This window comes from Nelusetta ayraudi, unplaced genomic scaffold (assembly GCF_046127955.1).
Source record: "Nelusetta ayraudi isolate G7.1 ecotype Tasmania unplaced genomic scaffold, CSIRO-AGI_Nayr_v1 ptg000042l, whole genome shotgun sequence".
NCBI lineage: Eukaryota > Metazoa > Chordata > Actinopteri > Tetraodontiformes > Monacanthidae > Nelusetta > Nelusetta ayraudi.
Genome location: NW_027466092.1, coordinates 21164312 through 21177500, shown reverse-complemented (window position 1 = coordinate 21177500; position 13189 = coordinate 21164312). Strand labels below are relative to the sequence as shown.

Genomic DNA, 13189 nt, shown 5'->3' with positions numbered 1-13189 from the left:
TGGAGGGTTTTTGTTTGTTTTGTTGTTTTTTTTAAATACGAGCGATGCAGCTGCTTTGGCAGGGTTAACAGACACCCTCCTCACTAGAAAAAAAAGACAGCTCACCTGTGGAGGGCAGCCAGGGACAAGGAAACAACAGTTTACAGCTTAAAAAAAACCCCACAGGTGCCTTAAATCCACGTCTCTGTTCCCCTCGCACTGCTCCTCCAGCCCGAGTCTGTACATACCCCAGCTCCATCACCTGCTCTCCAGAAACACGCCACCGCTTTCGCATGCATGCCACATCACACCTGTCAGGTAATCTGTCTCCCTCTCTCCCCCTTCCCTCCCTCTGTCCTGTTGCATAAACTATCCATCACGCTTAATCGGCCTGCATTATCTCTCCAGACTCCTCTTCCTCACAATGTGCTCGGTTGCTTTTATTAACTGCACCTTTGACTGTAATGCGTGAAATAAAGACAAACTGGAAGTGGTGAATCCCTCTGGGAAGAAAGAAGAGGAGGAGGAGGAGGAGAAGAAGCCAGGACTTTATTTTAATATACAGACATCCCATTCCATTTTTCCGTCACGGTGTAATTTAACCGCCCGACGGTGTTTTTAATCAAAAAGGGAGCTGCGGAGGGGTTAAATCAATTTGTCACCGCCACTATAAAAACTCTTTTAGAAGGCGCCTCCTTCCTGTGAAGGTGCACTGACGTCCGTGGGCTGGATCAGATCCTTCATCCACGGAGGTGATTGAAACGCTGTCAGTCTGCATAAAGTGTAAGAGGGGCGGCCGAGGGGATCAGATGTGCAGACAGGCGGGAGTCCAAACCCACCGTGAAGCTCAAAAGTTGGATGGGGCCACTCAGATTCATAGGGAAGTTTAACTTTCACTTGACAGTGAGTTTGTGGAAGGGTGTTTTTATGGGATGGTTTGTGCAAGCGCACCTTCAAACGCAGCCACCTAGAGAGCGTGAGGGTGTCGAGCCTTCGCCGTCTACTTCCCGAATTTAAAAATCCTTCTCTTGTAAGCCTCAAATAATCCTGCGGTGGCCCGGAGGAACCTTTGAGACATTCAAAATATTTCACACAGGGATTTTCTTCTTCTTTTCCTTCTGCAGTGAGAACGGCTGTCCTTAAGGAAGCCTTTAGCTTGTAATGAATACTCATTTAAATAAAACCTTCAGGTGCTTCTTAAATCCTTTTTTCCTTTTAATTCTTCCCAGACTTCCTCAAACTCTTTTTATTGACTTTGCCAAAAAAAAAGAAGCTTGTGCCTGATTTTATTAAATACTCACCATGACCCTGGCCTCCAGATGCCCACTTTGCCCTTCCCCTTTCTAGAATGCCACTGCACGTCGAGCCCCTGCAATCCCAAGCTAACCCGCTTCGCTCCCGTCCTCCCTGAGGCCAGAACCCTGGTCGAACCCTCCCACCGTTAGCGTCTCTCAACTCAAGCCAAAATGTTAATGATGCGAGAAAGAGTTGCGCAAAACTTTCCCTCATTTTGCTTCAGTATTCAGTTTGCTGTTGTTGTTTTTGCTTTATCATGCTGCATTTTGTTCTGACAAAGATTAAAAATCATTGTGGATTTTTTTTTTTTTTTTTTTTTCAATTGAAAGCATTCAATTCAATTCAGCATTTCTGCAAACGCAGCCCCTAAATTCTCGCTGACAATTTGAAAGAAGATACACCCGAGAGGCGACAAACAGCACCCACACGACAGCCCTCCACTCTAGGCCCGCTTTACTGCCGCAACATTTAAAGTGTAATCAATCAGAATTAGCTGCATTAGCCTGGACAGACTCAAAATAAAGCTAATGGCTTTATTTTTTCTTTGCATCACCATCTTGGCACGGCTGCCTGCGTGCTTAAAGTCCAACCTACTAGTCAAGCTCTAAGTAATGTCAACCATGCCAAAGTTAGGTTGGTTTGTTTTTTCAACATTTTAAAAGATGGTTTATGCCAACAGATGGTTTTTCATGATCTAATGTATGGAGCTTGACTCATGAGAATGTGTTGATAAGCGTGAGCCTGCTCTTACACAAGCTTTTATGCCCATCCGATGTGAGACAGACGACCGCAGCAGACTCCAGTGAGGAGCGAGCGGCAGTGAGGAAGAGGAAGGACACCAGTGACACGGTTGGTTCGCAGCACGACTTCTTTCCTGTTTCTGCGCGTGTCTCAGCGACATGTTTAAATACAGACCGCACAAGTTGTTCAGACTGTCCCAGACTGCGTTGCCTTCTAAAGTTGTTGCCGTTTGTCTCCTCTCCGTAGGGGGGCGACAGTCTCAGTAGACTTTTCCTCCGCCCCTCTCCAACTAACCCTTTCACCCCCACCCCCTTTAAGGTTTGTGGGTCTCCGTGTTGTGTTGCCGCTCCGCTGTCTCACGCGTGTGCATGTACAGACGAGTGCGTTCACTGCGCTCCACGTTGTGTTTGTGGTACATCTAAACACACTGTACATGCACACACCCGTACATGTACTAACATCCTCTGGTATGTCTGAAATCCATAGTGTGTGAAATTGTTGATCTGCATTGCCTTTCATCTAAAAGCCCAATGACCTGTTTTAACTACTTGTAAAATGTTGTTTATGTTTGATCCACATCAGCCGTTTGAAGATCTAATAATGATCTGCTTTGAATCATTTATCAAATTATTTGTGAGTACAGGATGTTGCAGTCTAGTCAGAAAAACATGTAGTCCAAAACACTACATGGTTGAAAACATTTACTTTGGACGACTTTGCAGAGCATAATGAAGAGATTGTGAGTGTTCTGTGGAGTTAAAGCAGCTCCTGCTGTTTATGAGCAATAATAATGACTTTTCACTCTCAAACTAACACATCCTGCTGAAGAGGCGCCAAACATATGGCTCATGTTAATCACAGCAACAGTTCTGGCGTGACTTCATCTCTTCACAACTATCCTGTTGATTTTGACTCCAATCCATTGCGCACCCCCCCCCCCCCTCTCGGATTCTCACTAATAAACTATTTTCCCCACTCCCATCTGTGGTGTGACAGCCGGCAAACCGTGAAGCGACAAAAGCGTCTCCCAGCGGTTCCGTCCTCCTGCTGCCAGTGGTGCCCCATGTGGGAGAGACTGACACAGACACGCTGACGGAGATCCCAGACAGGCCTGTTGAGGCAGAGGAGGAGCACAGGGAGGCGCAGCAGGAGGAGGCGGAGGATGAGTTTGCTTACAGCTGGGGTGAGCTCATGCTTTTACTACCAGAGGTGTCAAATTAACGGTAGAAGGTTTATATTTACTTCTTTTTATTTATTTATTTTTCTTTTTTTGCTTTGCCACTGGCTATGTTGATTGAAAAATATTTCTGTCCTCTGAATTGACGCAGACAGAGTGCCTGCTTTTTGCCAGAACTGCCACTAGAGGTCCTCCAAGTTTCACACTTGCCATTTCTTCTCCCTTCAATACAGAAAAGATGGACTCTTAATTCATTTATTTCTTATTAAACCAAAAAAAAAAAAAAAACTCAGGAGGCCCAATTCAACTGTGAGCTTAAATGTAGGAGAGAAACAAGCTGAAGCCTCCGGCACAATGCACAGGCTGCAGCTGCGCAGCTTCAATGCACTCCCACACAAGGACAGCAGCGACAGAGTGTGCAATTGGTGTGTGAGCGCGTGCATGTGTGTGTGCGCGCGCGTTCCCATCCTAAGGGGATAAGATTGATGAGGTCGGGGCCAGGCAAGGTGAGGTGGAGAGATTGGTGCTGGAAGGGCTGATGTGTTGAACAGTGGCAGGGAGCCCAGAACAACGGGAGGCCATTGTTCCCAACAGCAGCTATCTAACGCGACAGAGACAGGAGTGGTAGGCAGACAAAGAAAAGACAGGAGGGACGTGTTAACAGTGAAGACAAGATTGAATGAGAGAGATAAAGGAGGAAACCGAAACTAGAGAAAGTCCGAACTGCGCCTTCAAAATCCTGCTTCTGTCAGCTACGACTCTGCCTCCAGCCTGACTTCTGACTTCTGTCCCCTGCCGTCAACTCATTCTTCCAGAGGACGTCGTCCAACGCTACGCCAGCCTCCCTGGAGTCCTGCACATGATCGAGCTGGAGAAAGGCAAGACGGGCCTGGGTCTCAGCCTGGCAGGGAACCGGGACCGCTCCCGCATGAGTGTGTTTGTGGTGGGCATCGACCCCAATGGGGCAGCAGGCAGGGACGGACACATGGTGGTGGGAGATGAGCTGCTGGAGGTATTCAGTCTAGGACAGCAGACTGCTACAGACATGCATAGTCCAATAAATCTCTAAATGTGAAACTGATTATTCATCTTTGCTCTATTGTAGATTAATGGACAGGTCCTGCATGGCCACAGTCACCAAAACGCATCTGCCATCATTAAGAGCTCTCCATCCAAAGTCACAATCATCTTTGTCAGGTAAATCATTTAGATTTTTTTTTTTTTGCAGTTATTCTATGTAACATAATGATGATACTAGGAACTAACTTTAGAAGCATAGTTAACGCTGTGCTGGCTTTAGGTGTACTGCAAGTCATACACCAGCAGAGGGAGCCACTGCAATTCAAAAGACAGATGCTTTTAAGCAGAAGGATTTGAGTGCCATTATACATATTGTTTCATAAGAATATCTCATTTTAAGTCATCTTCATGCACTACTTTTTTGTTTAAAAGTGTGTACAAATAGAAAAGTGGACTGACATATATCAAATGAATTAAGACAATATTCAATTTGTTTAATTTGGAAGCAGATTTTACTTTAAAGTGCAGTTAACAAACTGCTGGTGGAACCACGCTCTCCCCAGCTCTTTCAGACGCTACAAAATTAAAAAAAACAAAAAAACAAAACAAAACGATGCCGACATAGTTTAACTGAAATCCCTCTTGTGACCTCATCCCCTGCTCTGGAACAGGAACACGGAGGCGTTGAAGCAAATGGCAGTGGGACCAGTGGGAGAAGGAGACGCTGCAGAACCCCACAGCAAGGTACGGCAGGAGAAACACGGTATACACAAACATTGCAACTGACAACTGAAGATGCTACTTCAAAATAACACAGGCCGTGATTAGAGCCGACTGTATTTAGTGACTAGACTCAGTAGTTTTCCTGGATTTGGCTCCTTCAAGTCTGTCTCCACGGACTGCGTTGGCAACAGCCACTCAGCTCATCAGGTCTCAGCTTTATAGAACATTACATGAAGGAAAATGTAGCACTGGAGTGGAAGGTATAATGTCCACAGCAGTCAGAGAGGTGTGATGGAGAAAGAGTGTGCTGCTAAAACAAAAAAGGCACACAAGATAAATTCTGGGTGCACGCACGCACTCGCAGAAAAGTTCACCAAGGAATCACAACATGGAATGGATTCCATTTCTACCACAGGAAGTCTCCACACAAGTTCAGCTTTGCCATTTGTCAATGAAAATTGCAAACCTGTTGTACTCTTGAGAGAATCGGTTCTGATTTTGCTTCCAAATAGGAGGATGAAGGAGCTGGTTTCACCTTCGATGACACTGAAACGGTGGCCAGCAGTCAGAGTATATCTCAGGTAAGCAGAGACAGACAAATTAAATGACAGAGAAGATACAAATTTTAAAAAAATTGGGGTTCTCTGGGTTCTCTGTGCAGGAAAGCAGAATGAAAGCAGAAAACACAGCGTCACCCAATAATAGCGAAGCAGCACAAAGCTGCACCATGGAGAAGGTACGAGGAAAGAAAGTCAATGAACAGCTGCTGCCTGGTGAACAAACGAGCCCAAACTACACCCCGCTTCCTGTTTCCGTCTCTCTTCAGTCAAGCTGCCAGGATGCCGCTTCCTTGGATACCATGTTTACGTGCCTACCCAGCATTCCAAGCGCCACCAACCAGAATCCTGCGGAGGCAGAGGCAGGCAGCGGTGAGTATATCCCTCTGCATTCTGCCTCTTCCTCTGGCTGTGTTTCATCCTCCTCCTCCTAACGTCACATCTCAATCTTCTTCGTTTCAAGGCCAGAGCCGCTCGTCCACTCCCTCCACCATGGCCTGCGACCCAGCCACCTGTCCCATCATCCCTGGGTGCGAGACCACCATCGACATCTCCAAGGGCCGCACCGGCCTGGGCCTCAGCATTGTGGGCGGCTGCGACACCCTGCTGGTAAAAAATACATAAATGAATAAGAAGAAATCTGGGAATTTGACACTGAATGAGGCGCACATTCGAGTTAGTGTGCCTTAAAACACACGTTCAGACACTGCAATTATTGTGTATGTACCAAGTTTTAGGAAGTGTGGCCAAAGTCACAGTGGGCCACACCACCCACTTAGACTTTTTTTTGTGGCACTTCACCTCAGATTTGAAGTGGCTGTGGCGATGCAGGAATGAAGAAGACAACGGCGTCACACAGCCTTCCCTCTCTGCATTTATTTCCTCTGCTCATTCAGGCCTAAGAGGCAGAAAGGCAGCAGTAGGGGGCAGGGGTACAGCTCTTTTGTCTCGCCCCTAGCCACAGCAGACAAGTCCTGGAATGTAACCTCTGAACCCGCAACGACACTGGCACTGGAACGCAGAGGAAACACTGACTAATATTGTTTAACATCATCTTGTGCAACTGCTCTTACTTGCTGTTGCTTCACTTTTTGAACTTCATTTTCATTGTCACCCTGCTCTGTGTGTTTGTCCTTACAGGGGGCCATCATCATCCATGAAGTGTACGAGGAGGGGGCCGCTTCCAAAGACGGACGTCTCTGGGCAGGAGACCAAATCCTTGATGTGAGATGAAACGGAGCGTCACGCGTGTAGCTCTCAGATTAAAGAGCCACTGTGTAAAATGTGGCCTGATTTATGGTTTTTATATTGGCAAACGCTGAATATACTATCTATGCAAAGGCCACCGTAGCTCACTGGCAAGCTTGGGAGAGGGAGCGCCTTGCATGGCGGCAGCCACCCACTGGTGTGTGAATGTGTGTGTGAATGGGTGAATGAGAGGCCTTTGTAAAGCGCTTTGGGGTAGCGTGAAGGTAACTGCCGTCCGTTTGCCATTTACAATCTAAAATGTCACCACTTAATGTCGCTGTTTCTTCTAAATATCTCCAAATATTGAACACTTATTAACCTTTAAGTATTAAATTGAGATTTAAAACATGTGGAAAAAATAGAGCAAGGGTTAGGGTTAGGGTCAGTCTCAGATGTAACAGCCATGGTGTGTTGAGATGTTTGGTCAACATCCTGGCTAGACTTGGGTTTTGCCCTCCGTTCACAGCCGTGGCTTTGATAGGTAGCTGCAGCTGACGAGGCACGTGAGTTCAGTTCCAGAAGCTCAGTCAGTCAGACTTGGACCGGGGGAAAAATGCCAAAGCATGTGCGCACGCACCCCGCGTGACTTAACCACCCTCTGCCAGTTTCCCTCCCGTCTCAGAGTCAAACCGCCAGACAAGGACTCATCCACAGGGAAAACTGGAGCCAGTGCAGACTGAAGATCAAGATCAACTCAGATTTCAAATTATTTTATGAGCACCTCTTTTAACAGCAAAGCGCTTCATGATGGGAAACTCAAAAAAAAATGCATTAGTATTATTACAATATGTCTGTTGTTGAACCTCAAATGTTCTGCTCCTGGCTGGCCACAGGTCAACGGCATTGACCTCCGCCAGTCCACTCATGATGAGGCCATCAATGTTCTGCGGCAGACACCGCAGAGAGTCCGCCTGGTGGTCTACCGGGACGAGGCCCAGTACAAGGAAGACGACCTGTGGGACTCTTTCACCGTGGAGCTCCGCAAGAAGCCCGGCCAGGGCCTCGGCCTGAGCATCGTCGGCAGGAGGTGCGAGATTTATCACGAAGGCCATTGCAAATGTGAAGCAGGGGATATTTAACAATAACGAACGAACTGCGTACGTGCGCTGAATCTGTGGGAGCAGTGTCGCGTTGCTGCCAAACCCAAAGAGTGAACAGGCAATCATTGAATAAGGACCTTTTTTCCTTTATATGCAGATCTCGGGACCAAAGGTAACTATCAGTGAACGAGTGTGTAGTCGACTTTGCCTCAGAGATAGGGCACCAACCAATAGGACAAACCTCTCCTCATAAAAAAAAAAGAATGTAGTCCTCATAGAGAAGATCCTGCCTTTGTAGTGCAGACACACCACGGCAGAAATAGTGGCTTTGAAACCTTTTTACAGCAGTAAGTTGTACCTTGGGGTAGAAGATTGCAGTCCTAAGTGTGGAAAAATAGATTTCCTTTGTGCAGCTCCCCATAATAATTTGCATACAGAGTTATTTTGGTGGAGCCAAGTATTTCTTATATTTTTGTTATTACCTACATTGTTTCCATCAAATGTCTAGGAAGCTTCATCCCGTGAGAAACACAGCTTTCAGTTTGAGTTTGTGGCTGAAGATCCTGGTTATGCCGTGTGCCTCTTGACCTGTGGCGCTGATCTGTAGTGACTGCACTGCGTAAAAAAAAAAAAGGGGGGGGGGCAAAAACACCCAAATGAGTTCTGGCTGTGGTGTGCACTTGGTTCGGTCAACTTCTTTATTTTTTTATTTTTTTTAAACTTAGCAGTAAATCTGGGCGTCGTTAGCGGCGGTTTTGCTGCACAAGTGGAAAACAACAGCCGAAACGTTCACCGAGATGGAAAAGGCTGCGGCAAGAGACGGGCTTGAAGGCCCCTCAGCTCAAACGGAAAGTGCAAAGGTAGCAGTTAGTGGTGGTGAGGAGCCGTAACAGCCAAGAGTCTCTGCCATTGACGATTGGACGGAATGGGGCTCACCGTGCCTGGGCCTGTGTTTGTTCTGGGCCACGTGGAGACTGAAACGTCAGACACGCAAAAGGTTGAAAAAGCATCGAGTGTGGAGGAGAAAGCGGACCTGACCCGTAATACCCAGGTGGCAGTTACCTAGATAGACACCTGTCACACTTATTAAAGCAAATGAAAGCCTGCAATCAAAAGAGCAAAGTCAGGATATTTCCTGAGATGGAAATGAAAACATCTACCGAGGTCACAGACTCAGCGCCGTTCAATATTACACCAGGGTACTTGGTTAAAAAAAAAAGTCACTTGCTTGGTTTTCTGGTTCTCTCTCCGCTAGGAACGACACCGGAGTGTTTGTGTCCGACATCGTGAAAGGCGGCTTGGTAGACTCGGACGGCCAGCTGATGCAGGGTGACCAGATCTTGTCAGTCAACGGCGAGGACCTCAGGTCGGCCACTCAAGAGGCCACGGCGGCACTCCTCAAGGTACGCCTGGCCCCGACCATCGAGCCCAGCAGTTTCAATTCCGCGCAGATGGCAGCTAAGCAAAGCGTTGCTCTGTGTTTGCAGTGCTGTGTGGGGCCAATCAAGATGGAAATCGGCAGGTTCAAGGCCGGACCCTTCCACTCTGAACGGAGGCTCTCTCAGTGCAGCCTGGTACGGGATGGTCACAGCAAAGTGTCGAAGGTACAGCGAATAAGTCCTTGAAAAATAAAACCTGTACGTTTGTGTGAAAGGTGAATGAGTCGAGCAGTTCCAAGATGGCCTCCCAGCCCTGCTCAGACGCTGGGACTCTCGAAGACGTCCCTGACAAACTGAGCTCCAGCGCAGACGGTAAGAATCCGGGGGAAAAAATGAGGGAAGCGGCAAGAAGAAACAAATCAAACCAAAGCACGCTTGTTTCCTGGCAGCCGCTGATCCCCAGGAGACCAGAACGGTGGAGTTCACCAAAGGCCCCAGTGACACCCTGGGTATCAGCATAGCGGGCGGCGTGGGGAGCCCGCTGGGTGACATTCCCATCTTCATAGCCATGATGAATCCGGTCGGCCTCGCCGCTCAGACGCAGAAGCTCAAGGTATGAGAGTCAGCGACATCACTTCCTCCCACTCGGACCCACCGAGTCCTGGCGGAGGTTCTGGAGCCTGCAGCGCTGAGCAGTCTGGAGACAAAAGTGCCTCTGTGTGGCTGGGCAGGGACAATGAGTGCAGCTAATACCAACTATACATTTCCCACTGTGGCATTCACATAATCAAGCATACAGATGGGCCTTATTGGCATGAATAGGGGGTGGTATGTATTCACGCAGCATAATTATATTACTGGCTTGACATTAGCGCAGGAAAGCTTTTGTCTCATGCTGTAGGCTACAGCACACATTGCCCCCTCCATCATAATTAACCTGTGCTCTATCCTCACATCAGTCTTACCAAATTATAAAGCTAATTTAGTATTGGCTAATTAAAGGCCAAATTAGGGAAAGGCATACCGTCACCATACTAAATTAAAAATGCTTGCACGGCGAGTCATCGTTACAAGCTCTGCAGGCTCCATATAAGGAGCTGAAATCACACTGTGAGAAGAAACCCAGAGTCCGCTGCGCGCATGTTTCCAACATTATCGCGGCTCCCCGCGTGTGTAAACAGTCTGCGACTCTTGCAGATCGGCGACCGCATCGTCAGCATCTGCGGAACATCGGCCGAAGGCATGAGCCACTCGCAGGCCGTCAGCCTGCTGAAGAACACCACAGGCACGGTGCAGCTGCAGGTCAGACTCACGCACAAGTGACTCCCACTCGTTTCTCTCGCCCTCCGTGCGTATGTTAGCTGAGACCCGAGACGCTGTTCTGTAATCTGTGTCACATTTCTGCGACACAGACAGGCTGGAAAGTCTTTAAAGGCGTCTGTGCCTTCGCCCACACTAACACGCTGTTCATCCTCCATGTGTGCATAAAACCGTAGGTGGTGGCTGGAGGCGACACAACAGTGACGGGTCCGGCACAGGAGCCCCCAGGTGGAGCTTTGACACCAAGCTGCATTTTTCAGGACGACCTTGGGTACGGGAAACGTCACATGGCAGTGTGACTCCTAGCACATGAAGGGAGTGGGGAAGTTGTTTGTGTGTATTGAGAGGTGACCTTCACTGCCCTGAAGGGCGCCTTAAATAAAATGTATGAGTAATATTGTTATTAATATAGTGACGCAGATTTACTTCTAGCAAGGGGTTTCATGGTAGGCAGCAGGTCTTATAGCTCATAACTCACATGTTCTCTATATTGTGTGTCCTAGTATTCCATACAGGGCATAACTAAAGCAACGCAAAGTTAGCTCTAAACCGCTGCTCTCCCCGCCTTTCAGTCCACCTCAGTATAAGACCATCACGCTGAGCAGAGGGCCGGACGGGTTGGGCTTCAGTATTGTCGGGGGCTGCGGCAGTCCTCACGGAGACTTACCCATCTATGTCAAAACAGTCTTTGGAAAGGCAAGTGGGCGAAACCAGCGTCAAATTTTTTCCAGCAAAGTCCAGCATGCCGTCGACTCCGACTCACTCAGTGTGCGCTGGTGCATTCAGGGAGCAGCGGCGGAGGACGGGCGCCTGAAGAGGGGGGACCAGATCATGGCGGTCAACGGGCAGACTCTGGAGGGGGTCACGCACGAGGAGGCCGTGGGCATCTTGAAAAGGACCAAAGGAAGCGTCACGCTGACCGTGCTGTCATAGGCGCACCCAGTGTCTCCGCAAGCCCACGGGTTTTCTGAAGGAGCGAAGCTCTGAGGTGCAAACACACCTGGCATCTCGTCGGTAGAGCTTAGCGAGATGAGCAATGTTCACGCCGGGTGAAAAAGAAGGGCGCACACATGCTTTTAAAACTATGGTCACAAGGACGCTCATCGCTGCTTTTCGTAGCTTTTACACGCTGTGAGAACACACGCAATGCTGTTTCAAGTATTATACCATTTGATATCACTCTAAGGCTAATTAACAGTACATTGCATGTCACTAATATGAAGTATTATTATGAAGTTTGAGATACTGAACAGAAGCCACGTTGCTTGCTCCAGCCTCGGGGTCTCCACGCACTGCTGAGGTCCCCTGCCTCCAAATACAAAGCACAAAACTCCCCCCAGGTGATCAACAAATGCGGACATTGGCGAGAAGCCATTAGTGCAGCTGGGCTCTTGGCTCGCGCTGAAGTCATCTTATTTATCTTTCCTGAAAGAGGGGGCAAGGCTAATTGTGCGTGAGCACAAAGATGCACCAAGATGATGATTGTGCTCACTGGTTGAGTGCGTGTGGTTCTGTGTGTGTGTGTGGTTTGTGTGCGCGAGCGTGTGAGACCTGCTCACTGAAGAATAGTGCTGCTAAAGCCTTTTGCAGGCATGTCAGTATTTGGAGTTTTGTTTTGAAAGCACACATCTTGAAGTGTTGAACCTGTCAACTTATTGACCTGTCTCATTATTATTTACCCAAAACAAGGAGTGTAGGACACCGAGCTGTGTCTGTGAGGAAGTTCTCTGTCTGTACGCCAGCTGTATGTGCTTCTGTTGCTGTCAATGTAACGCTGTTAAATTAATTCACACTGGAGTAAATAAAAGTGACCTTTTGGATTCAGTCAGCATGTTGTACTTTGACATTTTTTCAGACGCCAGCCTTATTATTACATGGCCTTTATAGACCGGGTGTGTGGTTTTTTTTTTGTGCCATTAATTTGGGTGATCTTTGTTTTACTTCAAATTACATTTTGTTTAATTAGCACTTGCACACTCACACATTTTTTCGGCAACGAGAAAACAACACAGTTTTTCTAGGATTATTTTCGCTTCTTTGTTGAAAGCATCCACACTCACAGCTCTTTAACATTAACGCCACCAGGTCCGTGGAATTTGTCCTCAGCTTACTCAGATGGGGTACAACAAAATCACAGGCTGGTCTGAATAGTTTTCAAATGAAACATCTGCACCTTGGAATTGTTTATTCGGGACGCACCCAGTCTGTAAAGTACTCGAGGCAGAACCTTTAAACACTTTAGAGCAACATTAGCCTGAGACATATAGGTCATTGTTTGAAGCTAAAAAAATATCAAGTATCCTCAATAATGATTACAGTTTTAGTTCATTGTTGGAGGTCTGAGTCTTGACATTCGCTGCTGCTGCTGCTGACCTCTTCACCCTGAGGTCGTTACAGCTCTCGTGCAGCTGTGGCTGCGAGACCAGGAAATGACAAGCAAGCAGAACGTCTGCGCTCGACAGCTGAGCACCTGTCGTCTAGCGGAGAGGCCCAGCGGATTCTGAGCTTCTACCCCCGCCACTGCTTTCGCGACACACTGGTTTAGTGCCCCACAAGGCCTGACTGCCCAAGACGGAGCTCGGGCTTTGATCTCCAAGGAGGGTGAAATGGCGTCATGATTTTCACACCACCAGGACCAAAGTTAAAACACCCTCAGAGGAAACTACACCCGCACATTACTGGTGGACTTTCCAAGGCATGAGGTATCGT

General features: G+C 47.9%; 1 protein-coding gene across 1 annotated transcript in view; it reads left to right on the top strand.

Moving 5' to 3' along the window:
• Window positions 1-12308, top strand: part of mpdz (multiple PDZ domain crumbs cell polarity complex component) — a 33968-nt gene extending 21660 nt beyond the window's left edge. Inside the window, 21 exon segments of the mRNA XM_076035457.1 lie at window positions 211-297; window positions 2059-2124; window positions 3013-3199; window positions 4009-4205; window positions 4299-4390; window positions 4885-4957; window positions 5449-5517; window positions 5598-5672; window positions 5763-5865; window positions 5957-6102; window positions 6634-6717; window positions 7575-7768; window positions 7939-7953; window positions 9037-9184; window positions 9269-9355; window positions 9436-9532; window positions 9610-9773; window positions 10358-10462; window positions 10657-10751; window positions 11053-11176; window positions 11267-12308. Of these exon segments, the coding sequence (XP_075891572.1) occupies window positions 211-297; window positions 2059-2124; window positions 3013-3199; window positions 4009-4205; window positions 4299-4390; window positions 4885-4957; window positions 5449-5517; window positions 5598-5672; window positions 5763-5865; window positions 5957-6102; window positions 6634-6717; window positions 7575-7768; window positions 7939-7953; window positions 9037-9184; window positions 9269-9355; window positions 9436-9532; window positions 9610-9773; window positions 10358-10462; window positions 10657-10751; window positions 11053-11176; window positions 11267-11413 (2355 nt within the window). The 3' untranslated portion in view covers window positions 11414-12308.
• Window positions 12309-13189: the final 881 nt, after the last annotated feature.